This window comes from Saccopteryx leptura, chromosome 2, assembly GCF_036850995.1.
Source record: "Saccopteryx leptura isolate mSacLep1 chromosome 2, mSacLep1_pri_phased_curated, whole genome shotgun sequence".
NCBI classification, from domain to species: domain Eukaryota; kingdom Metazoa; phylum Chordata; class Mammalia; order Chiroptera; family Emballonuridae; genus Saccopteryx; species Saccopteryx leptura.
Genome location: NC_089504.1, coordinates 143832528 through 143845951, shown reverse-complemented (window position 1 = coordinate 143845951; position 13424 = coordinate 143832528). Strand labels below are relative to the sequence as shown.

Below are 13424 nucleotides of genomic sequence, written 5' to 3'. Positions count from 1 at the left end.
CTTTTTTGTTCAGGGTGAATGAAAGTTAAATTTATTAGTTGGAATAATATCTACTGTGTGGATTTGCTCCTACTGCTAGTAAAGATGGCAATTCTTGGATGTTTGGCCTTCCATTTGTGAACTGTTACTAAAAGAAAAACCATGAGTTTTAATAATCATAGGTTTTACTAGGTAACCTTTTCTAACATTGGAAGTATTTGGCATTGCATGGAGATAGTCACTGAAGAATGACTTAAACTCAGGCTGGAAGTGTCTAGGTTTTTTCTACTTGTTCAAGCAAACAAGGGAGTTTTTTGTTGTTTTTTTGTTGTTGTTGTTTTTGTATTTTTCTGAAGCTGGAAACGGGGAGAGACAGTCAGACAGACTCTCGCATGAGCCCGACCGGGATCCACTGGGCACGCCCACCAGGAGGCGACGCTCTGCCCCTCTGGGGCGTCGCTCCATTGCGACCAGAGCCACTCTAGTGCCTGGGGCAGAGGCCAAGGAGCCATCCCCAGCGCCCGGGCCATCTTTGCTCCAATGGAGCCTTGGCTGCGGGAGGGGAAGAGAGAGACAGAGAGGAAGGAGAGGGGGAGGGGTGGAGAAGCAGATGGGCGCTTCTCCTGTGTGCCCTGGCCGGGAATCGAACCCAGGACTTATGCACGCCAGGCTGACACTCTACCACTGAGCCAACCGGCCAGGGGCAAACAAGGGAGTTTTTAAAGGCAGGATAATTTTTGGAAGTCTGATGTGGCAGGCACAGAGTGTGACTGGACTCTGGTTTTTATTTTAGCAGTGCAACCTGGAGCAAGTCACTTAATTTCCCCAAGCCTTGTTTTCTCTAAAATTGGGTTGGGCTATTTTTAATTTTCTCTCCCTTTTTTGGTAGAGAGAAAAAGGCAAGTATAAAAAGCTGCATCTGATTCTGAAAGTCTTATATCTTTGTTTCTTTTTAGGGCCTTGGGATGAGGGAAAAATTTTAAAAATCAGAAGAAACTTATAAGAAACATAAATGGTGATGACAGAGTTGCTTGGTTGGGGCAGAGACTGCTGCCTTGATACCTTTATAGCCCGTCCTCTGAGGAGACTTCATTCAGACATGGACATCCACCTTACTTTGCCTAGTAGCAGGCTGATAGCATGTCACCCAGAGTAGGCAATGCATAATGTTTCAGTGAATGCCTGCAAATACTAATGCCGTTCTACACTAATAGTGCTAATAATGCGGTTCAACACTAATAGTCACAAGTTGGTTTTACTTTAACCTCACGCTTGGATTCAATTACTTTTTGTTGAAAGAACTCATCAATGAATGACTGGTTGACTTCAGCTCATAGATTGTAAGGGCTTGGACTTAACATGGCATATAAGGACTTAACTGCTATTTTCTATTCAGTGAGTACACTAAGGTTAGTGTCTCTCAAAGCTTGGTTAGAAACCTGAAACCTACAGTTTGGCCCAGTGGACCCACTCTGCAGGCATGTGCCTTGGTGGGGAAACTGGCGAGGAAGCATGGGGAGCTGAGTGGGGTGTCGGGAGCCGTTCCTCATGGCACACAGTGGGCAAGCTGGGAGGAGCACAATCCCCAACGCTTCTCTCTTCCACTCACGGGACAGCACAGGGATCTCCTTTATGGGAAATTTAATCTGATGTGTCAGGCAAAGCAATTTTCTTGAATCTTTCCAATGAATGATTGTGTATAGAAGCACCTTTTGAAGGTCACTAGAACTAGTCTAATTTTGGTGGTATTTTCTGAAATGCTGAGCTTGTAAAGGGGCTATTTCTGAATCCTGGAGCCCTAGATTTCAAGTGCCAGTGGGCCTGGGGGTTGGGAGTGGTGCGCTAGTAAATCAGGCACTTTCTGAGGGCCCCGCTGCACGTAATACTTGTAAACAAGCATTCCATAAAAGTTCTCAGAGGGTAAGAGCAATACATTCAGGACTTTAAATTTTTTCTTATATTGTCCACAGTTTGATGTCCTGTGACTGAGAAAACCAGCTTTTGAACGTTATTATGCCTTTGGAGATGGAGCCCAAAATGAGCAAGCTGGCCTTCGGGTGCCAGAGGAGCTCGACCTCGGACGACGACTCCGGCTGTGCGCTAGAGGAGTACGCCTGGGTGCCGCCGGGGCTCCGGCCTGAACAGGTACCTCCGCGTCCCGTGTTGTGGTTTGCAGTGGGATTTAAAATTTATAAAGAATTTTTTAAAATGTATAGAACATCCCTGCCACACTGACATGTTACCCTCCTCAGGCCTCACTCTTCTTTGGATAGTTTTACAGTTTTGCTTTTTTTTCTGTATTTTTCTGAAGTTGGAAACAGGGAGGCAGTCAGACAGACTCCTGCATGCGCCCGACCGGGATCCACCTGGCATGCCCACCAGGGGGCGATGCTCTGCCTATCTGGGGCGTCGCTCTGTTGCAACCAGAGCCATTCTAGCGCCTGAGGCAGAGGTCATGGAGCCATCCTCAGCACCCCCCGGGCCAACTTTGCTCCAATGGAGCCTTGACTGCGGGAAGGGAAGAGAGACAGAGAGGAAGGAGAGGGGGAGGGGTGGAGAAGCAGATGGGCGCTTCTCCTGTGTGCCCTGGCCAGGAATCGAACCTGGGACTTCCACACGCCGAGCCGATGCTCTATTGTTGAACCAACCAGCTAGGGCTAGTTTTACTTTTTAAAAAGCTTTAATTTCTCTGTGAAAGTTTTCTACCCCTTTTGTACTCTTGATTCCAAAAGCCCAAGAAGGGTGCTCCAGTGAACGAGGTTCAGAGCACTGCACACGCCATTTGTTGTGTGGATTTCTGACAAGTCCCCTTGGGGAGAATGAGAGGAATTGAACCTTTTTATAAACTTCAGTAACAACAAAAAGGTAATAAAAGTGGAAAGTTTCCGTGCCAGCTCTGAGCAATGCTTTTGCTTTGTGAGAGAGGAAAGAGAGAGCTGTCGAAAGCCTTCACAAGTGTCACTGTGTAGCCATTTGACCTTTGATAACCTTGCACATAAAAGAGTCTGTCACCCCACAGTGCTAATTGGAAAAGTAACACTGAAGAGCTAATTTTGTGCTTTGTTTCTATTGTTAACCTTAAGGAAAATGAGAACATTCTGTATGCCTGTTTCTATTTTGACCAATATCCTTATAATGATGAACTTGTTAAAAATTGCAGGTGATAAATATTATAAGGGCCAAGGCATAGTCTGAAATAAAAGATGCCAGCTGGGTGTGCAGTTGTTTGAATGATGGTAGTTTCCTGTATGATGGGGACTCTTGAGAAAAGGGGCTCCTTATGCTTCTGGGGCCTCACATTTGTGTATTCAGTAAGCGCTTGTGACAGAAAAAGTTGCTACAGCTGACGCACTGGGGAGAGGGCAGGATGCTGGTGCCCCAGTTAGAAAAGCGATATTTTGACAAACTACTCATTAATAAAGAACTCCTTCTAGCAGCTTAGGGTAGGTAGGTTTTGTGAGATACTAAGACAGTGAAGCAGACAGGCCCCCAACTCCCCAATCTCCTGTCTTATTTTCTCAAATCACTTTCATCCTCTCTCAGCACTGCAGTACTCATTAAGGGATGCTCCTTTAAATATAACAGAAAAAAGTAATTGAGTTCTCCTTTCAGAATGAACCGAGCGTAGCTCAGTAGGGCTTCCCTCCAGTTTCTTTGGGGAAATTGACTCCGGGTATTTAGAAAATAACACCCATGGAAACAAAGAAAGCTGACGCTTGGAGAGAACCTGATAAGGAAGAGTTTATAGAGTTTAACAAAACAGCTTTTGTCTCTGCAACGTGTAAAATTCAGAGATCAGATTCAACGTGTTTGTGTACTGGCCAGATTTTGGACAGTGTCACACAGCCTGTGTGGCCATTTGCGACATCCACCCAGGACTGTCTCTTGGCTGACCCTGGGGAGATTGGCTGAGGCATTGTGGCATTAAATGTGCATATTTTATGGTGTGTAATTTATGATGGCCCTAATTGTCACTACAAATTACATTCCTGAAGAGCAATTTAGCAGCTGGATGCCAAGCTCTCTGAAGGTTCCAGCTCTGCCGAGTTGGCTCAGCTGGTCTTCTCATCAGCTCCAGGAGGCCAAGCCTTGCACCTACAGGGAAGGGTGATTCTGTAAGCCAGAAAAGGCCGCGATGTTCACCTTCTGTATGCTGATGTCCTTCTGTCCATCTCTTACCCAGATCCAGCTCTATTTTGCTTGCTTACCGGAGGAAAAGGTTCCATATGTTAACAGCCCCGGAGAGAAACATCGCATTAAACAGCTTCTGTACCAGTTGCCACCACATGATAATGAGGTAAAATAACAGGAAGGAGGCTAAAAACAAAACAAAAGACACTAAGCCCTGGGAGATGTTCCCTGTAGGTCCCAACTTCTCATGGGCTCCGGCTGTCTTGCTTTTCTTCAGTTAAAATTTGGCTGGAGAATACAGCTTTCCATTCGGTAAGGGAGAAAAGGGTGTCCGTTCAATAAACTTCACACAGGTTGGTTTTTATAGTGTTTGCAGCCACCCACCCATTGTCAGGAGCCTGCAGATTCCTGAGGCCGCCCTGCCCCCTCGCCCACACTCGGTGCTTTACGTCCCGGCCCGCCCGCAGTCCAGCCCAGTGCCTGTAGAATGCAGAGCAATAGTGGCAATTAACAAGTTTAAACCTTTTGTAGAAAGGTTAATATCTACTTTTTTTAGTGTCTCTGCTGATAAAGGTTTAAATTAAACATTTCATTATTTTTTTAAAAAAAAAGCATTTCTTTAAATGGCTTTTCCCTTTTGCTAGAGAGGCTGTAAGGTTTGGTGTCAATTCAAGGTGTGGTGTTATTTCTAAATTGGAGAGTCGTGGGGGCAGGCCGTCTAACTAGCTGTTTTATTTCCTGAAGCTCTAAGTCTGGGAATAAAAAATTGGTGAGGGAGACTGTGCTCCAGGGTCTTCTGTTTTCCTTTCGGTGAAGGTGCGGTACTGCCAATCTCTGAGCGAAGAGGAGAAAAAGGAGTTGCAAGTGTTCAGCGCTCAGCGGAAGAAAGAAGCACTTGGAAGAGGAACGATTAAACTTCTGTCCAGAGCAGTAATGCATGCCGTGTGTGAGCAGGTAGCCCTTTCTGGAACCAGTGGCTTGTGGTGGTGATGCGGAGGGAGGGAGCTGGGGTCAGGTGATGGGGCTGGCGCACCTGTGGGCCCTGGAGCCCTCCATCAGCAAAGCGAAAGAAAGGCAGCCTAGCTTTTTATTAAACGGAGGCAAATGCTTATAACTGTCTCCACTGCCGTGTATGACCAGGATGTCAGTCTGCCCTTATGAAAATGTCGGGTGAAATCCTGCTCTTCCTAGGATGCTGGCAGGTTGGGAGGTGCTAGGGTACACCTCGTGTTCAAATAATGAAGACATTCAGCTCCTTACTGGCCGTCCTCAGCGTAGGAAATGTATCCAGCAGGAGGCTGGCTCAGGAAAACCACTCTTAATGTGAGTCAGATGACACCATACTTAGAAACAGTCTAATGTGGTGGTCTGTCCGAGGCATGTTTATTTCAGTTGAGAATCACACATAATCCAGCATTAAGGAGCTCCTTAATCAGTAACAGGAGGGGAGAAAAAGAAAAGCTTTCCTGACAAGTTTGGGATTTAGTGTCAAGTGGCAAAGGCTGAGAATGCAGCCATTGAAGCAGGATCATTCTTTTTTTGTTTTCAGTGTGGGCTGAAGATAAACGGAGGTGAAATTGCAGTGTTCGCCTCCCGTGCAGGCCCGGGAGTATGTTGGCACCCATCCTGTTTTGTCTGCTTCACGTGTAACGAGCTGCTGGTCGACCTCATCTATTTTTATCAGGATGGAAAAATTCACTGTGGCAGGCACCATGCTGAACTGCTCAAACCACGGTGTTCAGCATGTGACGAGGTAAAAAAGTTCATCCCTTCACACTGGAAAAAATAAGCTTCCAGTAAGCCAATATTCCACTGCTCACATCTAAGCAAAATATAAATGTCTCCTGCTATTGCTTTGTTTGGTATATTTTTAAGATAACCCTGTACACTCCTACAATGGAATAATGAACAGTAGGCAGCAGGTGTGTCTTTTTGTATTGATAAGTAGGAGGTTCTTGATGGATTGTGAGGAATAAAAAACAAGTTGCAAGAGGAGTATATAGCAGATGATCTTACTTTTGTTAAATAAGGGGAACAAACCAAGATTGTACATGTATCCATCCAGAAATGGTATGGAAAGACATACACTGAGTTAACATGGTTACCATGGGGCATGTGGGAAGGGATGATGGTGTGAGAGGAATTTATTATTATTTCCTTTTTTTGTTTGTTTGTTTGTTTAGCAAGACAGACAAAAAAGAAGAGATATTAGAAGCATCAACTTGTAGTTGCATCATTTCAGTTGTTCATTGATTGTTTTCTCATATGTGCCCTGACGGAGGGGGGAGGTTCTAACCCTGCCAGTGACCCCTTGCTCAAGCCAGTGACCTTTGGGCTGAAGCCAGTGACCATGAGGTCATGCCTATGATCCCATGCTCAAGCCAGCGACCCCACACTTAAACTGGTGACCTCCGGGTTTTGAACCTGGGTCCTCTGTGTCCCCGGCTGATGCTCTATCCATTGTGCCACTGCCTGATCAGGCGAAATTTTTTTTCTTAAGCTTTTTTTTTTTAAGTAATTTTTAGATTGACAGAAGAGTTGGAAATGTTACAGAGAGTTGCTGTGTACTTTTCTCCCAGTTTTCCCTGTTGTTACATCTTACACAGTCATAGTATGTGAATCAAAACTGAGACGTTAACTTTGGTGTAATACCGTTAACTAAACTATGCACTTCATTTAGGTTTTCAGTTTTTCTGCTTCTACTTATGTGTCCTTTCTATTCCAAGATCTAGTCCAGGGTGCCTCATTACATTTGTTCTTTTTTCTTTCTTCATCGTTTTTAATCAGTGACATTGAACATTAAGTTTTTACTTTTATACATTTGTTTATTTTGTAAAGTTTTTTCAATGATGTGGTATTTGAACATTTTTTTGAAACAAAAATAAATAAATAAGGACTTTAATCTGGAGATGGCCTCTAGGTCAAATGAAGCAGTAGCTATACAAGTGTTGTTCACATAATATAGCGTCTGGATTGTTGTTAACTGTTGACTCCACAGACATTTTTATGAGTTTTCGATTAAAACACAGACCACTAGATTATTTCAATGTTAATGTATTCTTTGCCAGATTATGCCCATAAAGTGTGATTTTATTTTGGAGAACAAAATCATGGCCAAATTAATTATCTCCAATGAAGAAATCGTTTTAATTTTTTAAAATTTTCAGTTAGAGATGACATTTAATATTATATTCGTTTCAAGGGTACAGCATAGTGGTTAGACATTGATAAAATTTAAACAACCACGGTAGTTTCTCCCTCTTTTATTTATTTTTTAACATTTTCAATTACTGCTCTTGTTTTATAGCTAAGCAAGTAAGATGAAAGCTCGAGGCAGTAAGAAACAAGGCGGGCTGTCTAAGTGACTTGCCCTTTCAAGGAGCTCACAATGATTTTCTGTCATCCTGTGGTTTCATATTCCTCTTCAAGATCATCTTTGCTGATGAGTGCACAGAAGCCGAGGGTCGCCACTGGCACATGAAACACTTCTGCTGCCTCGAGTGTGAGACGGTCCTGGGAGGGCAGAGGTATATCATGAAGGACGGCCGCCCGTTCTGCTGCGGCTGTTTCGAGTCTCTGTATGCCGAGTACTGCGAAACCTGTGGGGAGCATATTGGTAAGTCCACGGCCTGGTGGTCTGCTCTGGCATGTTCCCGTAAGTCTGTTTATGATTGTCCCCGGTCTTTTTATTCTTTTAATTTAAATACAGTGAAATGTACAGATCTTAATTGTTTCAATTTGTTGAGCTGTGATAAATGAGTATCCGGTCAATGCTCATACTTGAGGGATTTGTATTCTATAAAGTCATCTGAATTATTGAATACTGAGCCTTTGCTCCTCGGGGAAACTCAGGGATAGGTTCCTGCCAGCCTGTGGTCACACATATTGTTGATTCATTAACATGGAACTCACAGCCAGCGGCACTGTAACTTGTGCACGAAAGCCTATCTAACACGTGCACTTTTTCTGTGAGGCACCTCTCAGCCTTCTTGCACTTAGGAACACTAGATAGTACTTCGGCACTATGCTTGGTAGCCATTTAAACAGCAAAATCAACAAAAGCACAAACACCTGAAGAAAGCATGGTACTAAATAGACCACAAATATGCCACTTGTTTAAACTGAGAGGGCTGAAACAAGAGGCAGAGCATCACCTTGCCTGACCTCACCTGGGAATATGTATGTCCGTCGACTTAGATTGGCACTTCTGCACATGCCCACAGATGACATTGAAAGCTCTGCAAATACTGGGGTAACAAATACATTTTAGAAGGTAGGCAGATTCACAGGTAGGGACTTTGTGTGACCCATGACCCTATCAAGAAACAGAGCATGTTGGCCCTGGCCGGTTGGCTCAGTGGTAGAGCATCGGCCTGGCATGCAGAAGTCCCAGGTTTGATTCCTGGCCAGGGCACACAGGAGAAGCGCCCATCTGCTTCTCCACCCCTCCCTCTCTCCTTCCTCTCTTTCTCTCTCTTCCCCTCCTGCAGCCAAGGCTCCATTGGAGCAAAGATGGCCTGGGCGCTGGGGATGGCTCTGTGGCCTCTGCCTCAGGCGCTAGAGTGGCTCTGGTCGCAACAGAGCGACGCCCCGGATGGGCAGAGCATTGCCCCCTGGTGGGCAGAGCGTCGCCCCCTGGTGGGCGTGCCGGGTGGATCCTGGTGGGGCGCATGCAGGAGTCTGTCTGACTGTCTCCCCCGTTTCCAGCTTCAGAAAAATACAAAAAACAAACAAACAAAAAAACAACAGAGCATGTCAGTTACCCCTCTTCCTGTGTCTTCCTTTTTCCTTTGTTTCATGATTGAAATACAGCCTGTTACTCTATCCTTTTTCAAACCAGGGGTCGATCATGCCCAGATGACCTATGACGGGCAGCACTGGCATGCTACAGAAGCCTGCTTCTCCTGTGCCCAATGCAAAGCCTCTTTGCTGGGGTGTCCCTTCCTTCCTAAACAAGGTCAGATTTATTGCTCAAAAACATGCAGCCTCGGTGAAGATGTCCACGCCTCTGATTCCTCTGACTCTGCGTTCCAGTCCGCTCGATCCAGAGACTCCAGGAGAAGTGTCCGGATGGGCAAAAGCAGTCGGTCAGCAGACCAGTGTAGACAGTCTCTCCTCTTGTCCCCTGCTCTGAACTACAAGTTTCCTGGCCTTTCAGGCAATGCCGATGACACCCTTTCTCGGAAATTAGATGATCTGAGTCTCTCCAGGCAGGGAGCTGGTTTTGTCAATGAAGACTTTTGGAAAGGCAGAGTAGAGCACGAAACCCCAGAAGACCCCGAAGAATGGGCTGACCATGAAGATTATATGACGCAGCTCCTCCTCAAGTTTGGTGATAAAAGCCTCTTTCAGCAGCAGCCCAATGAGATAGATATTCGAGCCAGTGAGCACTGGATATCTGATAACATGGTCAAAAATAAGACTGAGTTAAAGCAAAATAACCAGAGCCTTGCAAGTAAAAAATACCAATCTGATATGTATTGGGCACAGTCACAAGATGGACTGGGAGACTCGGCGTATGGCAGCCACCCAGGCCCGGCGAGCAGCAGGAGGCTGCAGGAGCTGGATCTGGACCACGGGGCTTCGGGGTACAACCATGACCAAACGCAGTGGTACGAAGATTCCCTGGAGTGTCTGTCAGACTTGAAACCAGAGCAGAGCGTCCGGGATTCCATGGATTCTTTGGCTTTGTCTAACATTACTGGTACGTAATCTAGGGATTATGCGGTATTTGAAAAAAGAGCCACTAAAGAGTCTGTTCTGAAAATGACATCTCAGCACCAATAGGGGCTGTGTTAATTAAAACTGTAGGCCAAGGGAAGGAAGGTGTTTCCGTCAAATGCCAAACACTATATGGCAAAACAAACATGCATCTGTGTGTGCCTACATAGACTATATTCTTAATACAATCTTTTTGAGTAAATGTTATCACCCTTATTTAAAGAGGAAGAAATGGATTTATTTTGATATTGGAGTCTGCATCTGTGTCTGAAAGGTACTGTACTCTTTGGATTGTGCTTATGAGTTTCAAGTGATTAAATCAGTCTGTACACTTTATAAGCACATAACATTTTTTTATATTTCCTGGAATTACCCTGTGACAACAGTTTGCTCAGAAATAGCTTTTTTTTTTTTACCTAGGTTATGAAATAATTTCACTTTAATGTTTTCAAAGCACATTCATTATCAGTTATCCACATTTTATCCTTAAAATGACCCTGAGCTGTATAGCTATGACCGCATAACTATGACCGCAAGTAAGGAACTTGAATTACCAGAGACTTAAATGCCTACTTTTACTGAGGTTTTTAAAGGTAAGGTCAAGGCAAGAACCCTCCTTAATCTCATATTTGCAATGTCTTTGGATATACAGTAAAACTATTGCTGTTACATGGCTAGTTTTATAGTCAAACTAATGACATCAGCCCTTTATAAAGGTGGTATTACTGTGATATAGGCAGGAAAGGCTGTAGCGGCCACCCACTGCCAGTAATGACCCTGTGCCAGGCGCTGCAGTGACAAGGAGGGGTAAGACAGCAACCCTCCTGGTGTCTGTTGGACTTGTCAAAGGGAAGTCGAGGAATGGTGGATGAGACTAAGTTATTATGCACCTCCTGTGTTCTAGGCCCTCTGTTAAGAGTTTAAAATTGATCATAAATAGATATCAGTTGGTACACCTGCAGTGTGAGTGCTGGGTGTTCCTTGACAATACAGGCTGGAAAGCAGGCTCCCTGTCGAAAGGAGGAAGGTACATAGTACCCACATGACAACAGTCCATACCAGTCTTGACTGTCACTTGCAGTCTGTTGGGCTGTATTCATTTTATCTTCACTTGCCTGGACCCTGTTGAAAAAGGAGAACAATATCAGTTTTGGGGGAAGTTCCACAGTAAGATGAATCTAGCAGTGGCATGTGGTTATATGGGTTGAAGGGGAAGAGGACTGGATGACAGTCTAGGTTTGGGATTGGCAGACTTCTTCTGTCAAGGGCTAGGTAGGACTTCTGGGGGCCATACAATCTCTTGGAACCACTCTGCCATTGTAGAAAGCAACCATAGATAGATAATACGTAAGCAAACAGGTGTGGCTGCGTCCCAATGAAACTTTCAGTGGGCAGGATATGGTCCTGGGGCTGTGGTTTGCTGACCACTATCTAGGTATGAAATGAAGAAAACTAGTCTAGGTGTAAGAGGAGGACGATAATAGTGGCCACATGGATGCAAAGGAAGGGATCGATTTGAAAGATGCTCAGGTGAAGCAATCTGGCTTGATTGGAGAGGCAGAAGCTTCTAACATGTCACGTGAGTACTTGATGAGAATTTTATGAAGAGCTTTTAAGTTGTTGCTGTTCATGCCATGTGCATGCCATGTGCATGCCATGTGTCTGGCTCCCAAACAGCTAGACTCCTAAGAGAGGCTGTGCCCCTTGGATCAGTAACAAAATCCGTACCTCCTCTCAGGTATATATGCATGTTGTTTTTACCTCATGGATGTTAATCAGATATTGAAATTTAGCATTTTCTTTGGAATGCTTCCTTTTAGTAGCTTGTTTGCAACAATTGTCAGAATACTAGGATTATTGAGAAGCACATCTTGTCTTGGCTTTTCTTGTAGGGGCTTCAGTGGATGGAGAAGGTAAGCCGAGGCCATCGTTATATTCTCTGCAAAACTTTGAGGAAATGGAGACAGAAGATTGTGAGAAAATGAGCAATATGGGAACTTTGAACTCTTCCATGCTGCACAGGAGTGCAGAGTCCTTAAAGAGTCTAAGTTCGGAGTTGTGCCCAGAAAAAATCATGCCTGAGGAGAAACCAGTACATCTGCCGGTGCTCAGAAGATCCAAGTCTCAGTCCAGACCACAGCAGGTCAAGTTTTCAGATGATGTCATCGACAATGGAAACTATGACATCGAAATCCGGCAGCCCCCGATGAGTGAGAGGACTCGGAGACGGGTCTACCACTTTGAAGAGAGAGGCTCCAGGTCTCATCACCATCGCCGCAGGAGAAGTAGGAAGTCCCGCTCCGACAATGCCCTGAATCTTGTCACAGAGAGAAAGTACTCTCCCAAGGACAGGCTGCGGCTTTACACCCCTGATAACTACGAGAAATTTATACAGAATAGAAGTGCCCGGGAGATCCAAGCGTACATCCAGAATGCTGACCTCTATAGCCGGTATGCCCACGCCGCTTCCGACTATGCGTTGCAGAACCCGGAAGTGCCTCGGTTCCTGGGACTCTATGGAGAGGACGACGATTCCTGGTGCTCCTCCTCCTCCTCCTCGTCCGACTCAGAAGAGGAAGGATATTTTCTTGGACAGCCAATTCCTCAACCCCGGCCACAGAGGTACGCCTACTATACAGACGACCTTTCTAGTCCAACTTCTGCACTCCCCACTCCTCAGTTTGGTCCGGGGACAACTAAATCCAAGAAGAAAAAGGGACACAAGGGCAAAAACTGTATTATTTCCTAACCTAGTAGCTGTGGAGATAATGTTTAAAATTAGCCATTAACCATCTTGAGTCCTACTTTTTTCTTTCATAGGAAAGTTGCTAAAATAGTTGAAAGTGCTTTGCCCATGTAAACGAGCCCCTCCCCCCCCCCCACTGCTGTTTACAGTATCAGATTAACATTCAGAAGGTGGGATTTCTCCAGTTTCCCCTCCTTGGATGGTGCCAGGTTGCCATGACATCTTGTACCAGTCAGGTGCATCACAGTTCTGCACAGTTGCTTTGGTCTCCAGTCCACAAGAGAATCCTCAAGAAACTGTCGTGAGGATGGGGGTATTGATTTTAGACAACAGAGAACTTCAGCCACCTTTGTAAAGCAATAGTGTTTGTCGTTTGTGTATGCCAGGTTGGCCCAGGTCCTGATCGGTCTGTCTTGTGCGGCATGCACGTAGTCACACTGACCCAGCCAACACTGTGCATCCCATCCCATGAGGTCACCCTGTCCCCTTGCAACCCTCTTTAGCCAGGTAAACATTGTATTGTATTAGCTCCAGTTACAGATTGGGGGGGAAAAAAACTTTGCTATTTATAATGTAGTATTTCATAGACTTAAGTGTATTCCTAATTTAACGGTGCAAATATTAATGTACATAATGTACAGTTCAAATTTTAAAGCTGATATTTTTATATCCCTGAATTGCAAGATGTTTGTTACACTGCAGTGCTAGATTTATTAGGGAACCAGAAACGCATTTATGGATGAAATGATTGCTTGTATTTTAGTCAGGGTTTATAAGTTTAGATGGTCAAATTTATATTGCCTAGTGATGGAAAGTTCAATTTTTTCGATTTCTTTTTTCAATATTA

At 44.8% G+C, this 13424-nt stretch overlaps 1 protein-coding gene across 5 annotated transcripts in view; it reads left to right on the top strand.

Annotated features, from left to right (window-relative positions):
- PRICKLE1 (prickle planar cell polarity protein 1) overlaps positions 1-13118 on the top strand; it is a 214417-nt gene extending 201299 nt beyond the window's left edge. For all 5 annotated transcript variants that reach the window (XM_066368976.1, XM_066368980.1, XM_066368979.1 and 2 more), the window contains exons 2-8: positions 1950-2124; positions 4163-4276; positions 4927-5064; positions 5660-5863; positions 7540-7726; positions 8951-9814; positions 11724-13118. In XM_066368976.1, the coding sequence (XP_066225073.1) occupies positions 1993-2124; positions 4163-4276; positions 4927-5064; positions 5660-5863; positions 7540-7726; positions 8951-9814; positions 11724-12580 (2496 nt within the window). In that variant the 5' untranslated portion in view covers positions 1950-1992 and the 3' untranslated portion in view covers positions 12581-13118. The remainder of the gene's footprint in view (positions 1-1949; positions 2125-4162; positions 4277-4926; positions 5065-5659; positions 5864-7539; positions 7727-8950; positions 9815-11723) is intronic.
- Positions 13119-13424: the final 306 nt, after the last annotated feature.